At 47.3% G+C, this 1,676-nt stretch overlaps 1 protein-coding gene across 1 annotated transcript; it reads right to left on the bottom strand.

Moving 5' to 3' along the window:
- Positions 1 to 153: 153 nt before the first annotated feature.
- On the bottom strand, positions 154 to 1,601 carry LOC115284855 (melanoma-associated antigen 10-like; the record flags this gene model as incomplete). The annotated part of the gene is made up of 1 exon (XM_029931324.1): positions 154 to 1,601. A coding segment is annotated over one exon (891 nt), but the record flags the coding sequence as incomplete, so codon positions are not given.
- Positions 1,602 to 1,676: the final 75 nt, after the last annotated feature.

Consider the following 1,676-nt stretch of genomic DNA (forward strand, 5'->3'; position numbering starts at 1 on the left):
TTTTCGTGTCGTGGAAGACATCTCGCCGTCTTCCTGGTGACTGCCGCTGCTAGCCGCTACCATTTTATGATTAGGGGCGTGATTTCACTGTCAACGCACTGCTTTCTAAGGAGAAGATACCCAGTATCGCTTGCCAAAGAAAAGAGTCAGTCAGTAAGCAGGATCTTTCATTTAATAAGAGTTTTTAAGATTATGCCTACATTCTTCAGCAAGTCAAGCAAGTCCAGGTCTATGTGTTTTAATTTTACAGAACCATAAACTAGTGGTTATGGGAAGCCAAACATGAACCACCTTTGACATTCCATTTGTTCCTCCATTTTCTTTCACATTTCCAAGGAAATTCCCATTCCTGCGTTGTTATCTTGTTCCAGATCACAAGACAAAATACATTCCCCAGTTTATTTTGTAAAATACCAAAACTCATATTCTTAAATCTGAGACACAGGAACAGATATGTGAGAAATTCATTCAACACTTAGATTCTAATGCTAATAAACTCTCTAGTAAAGGCAATAGCACTTGAAAACTCAAAAAGGTAAGAAAAAAAAAACACCTCCAATTCATTCATAGAAAACAGGAGCACAAAGTGGTTGTATGCCGTGTTCTCCCCAGTGTGACCCTGACCCTGTACTCAGAGCCAGGACTGCCCTCTTCATCTACAGAGTGACTATCTGCGCTGACTCTGCAGTTGCGGCAGGAACCGCCGCTGATCACTGCTGTGCACCGAACATGGCAGCAGTACTTTCCCCAGAACCGATGCCGGCCTGAGCCCTCTCTCTGTCATCTCTTAAAGCCCTCTCATACCACAGTGAGAAGGAATGGCGGTCAATCCCTTGGATCTTATACAAAAATTCTAGAACTTTCACCTTGGTGATTTCAGCATGGGCCCTGGGACCCCACAGGAATTCATAGCGTGGAGGATCGCTGCCAGGCACCTGCCGGTATTCTAGGTAATTCTCACGCACCCAGTCTATGGTGATGAGCTTCCTGGGCTCCCCGTAAATGAAATGCTCCCTCCCAGCATACACTCCCATAATATTCAGGTATTCCCAGAGGTCTTCCTCAGAGACGCGATTGCCCTCTATGAAGATCACACCCAGGATGAGTACCAGGAGACCGTTTTTAGGCATGCTGTGGCTGTCACTAGACACCTCATCAAGAGTGAGGTCCAGAGCGTCGACAAGGGCATAGGCTTGGACGGTAAGGTCCACCATTATCAATTCAATGCCACAGACCACTTCCAAACACTTAGATGCTTTCTTAAAGATCACAGGGAAATGTTTCTTGTACCTTTTCAGGATCACATTCAGCATATGCTCCTCTGTGATGAGCTCCTTCAATTGATATTTAAGGACCATGAAACGCACTACATCAGCTACCACCTCATCTAGTGGGTCTTTGGGCAAAGATTTGGTGTCTGTTGAAGTCTGCGGGGCACTTTTATCCTCAATTTCTTGGTTATTGCAGCCTCCTTCGGAGGTGCTCTCTGGTGCCGAGAAGGAGGTGCTCTGAGGGCTCTGGGGAGGACTCAGTGCTATGATAGGCTCCTCCTGAGGCTCTTCCTGCTCTTTCACCTCCTCCACCACCTTCACCTCCCCCTCCTCCTCCTCCACCTCCTTCACCTCCTCCCCCTCCACCTCCCCCTCCTCCACCTCCTTCACCTGCACCTCCTCCAC

The sequence above is a fragment of the Suricata suricatta genome, unplaced genomic scaffold (genome assembly GCF_006229205.1).
Source record: "Suricata suricatta isolate VVHF042 unplaced genomic scaffold, meerkat_22Aug2017_6uvM2_HiC HiC_scaffold_2368, whole genome shotgun sequence".
NCBI lineage: Eukaryota > Metazoa > Chordata > Mammalia > Carnivora > Herpestidae > Suricata > Suricata suricatta.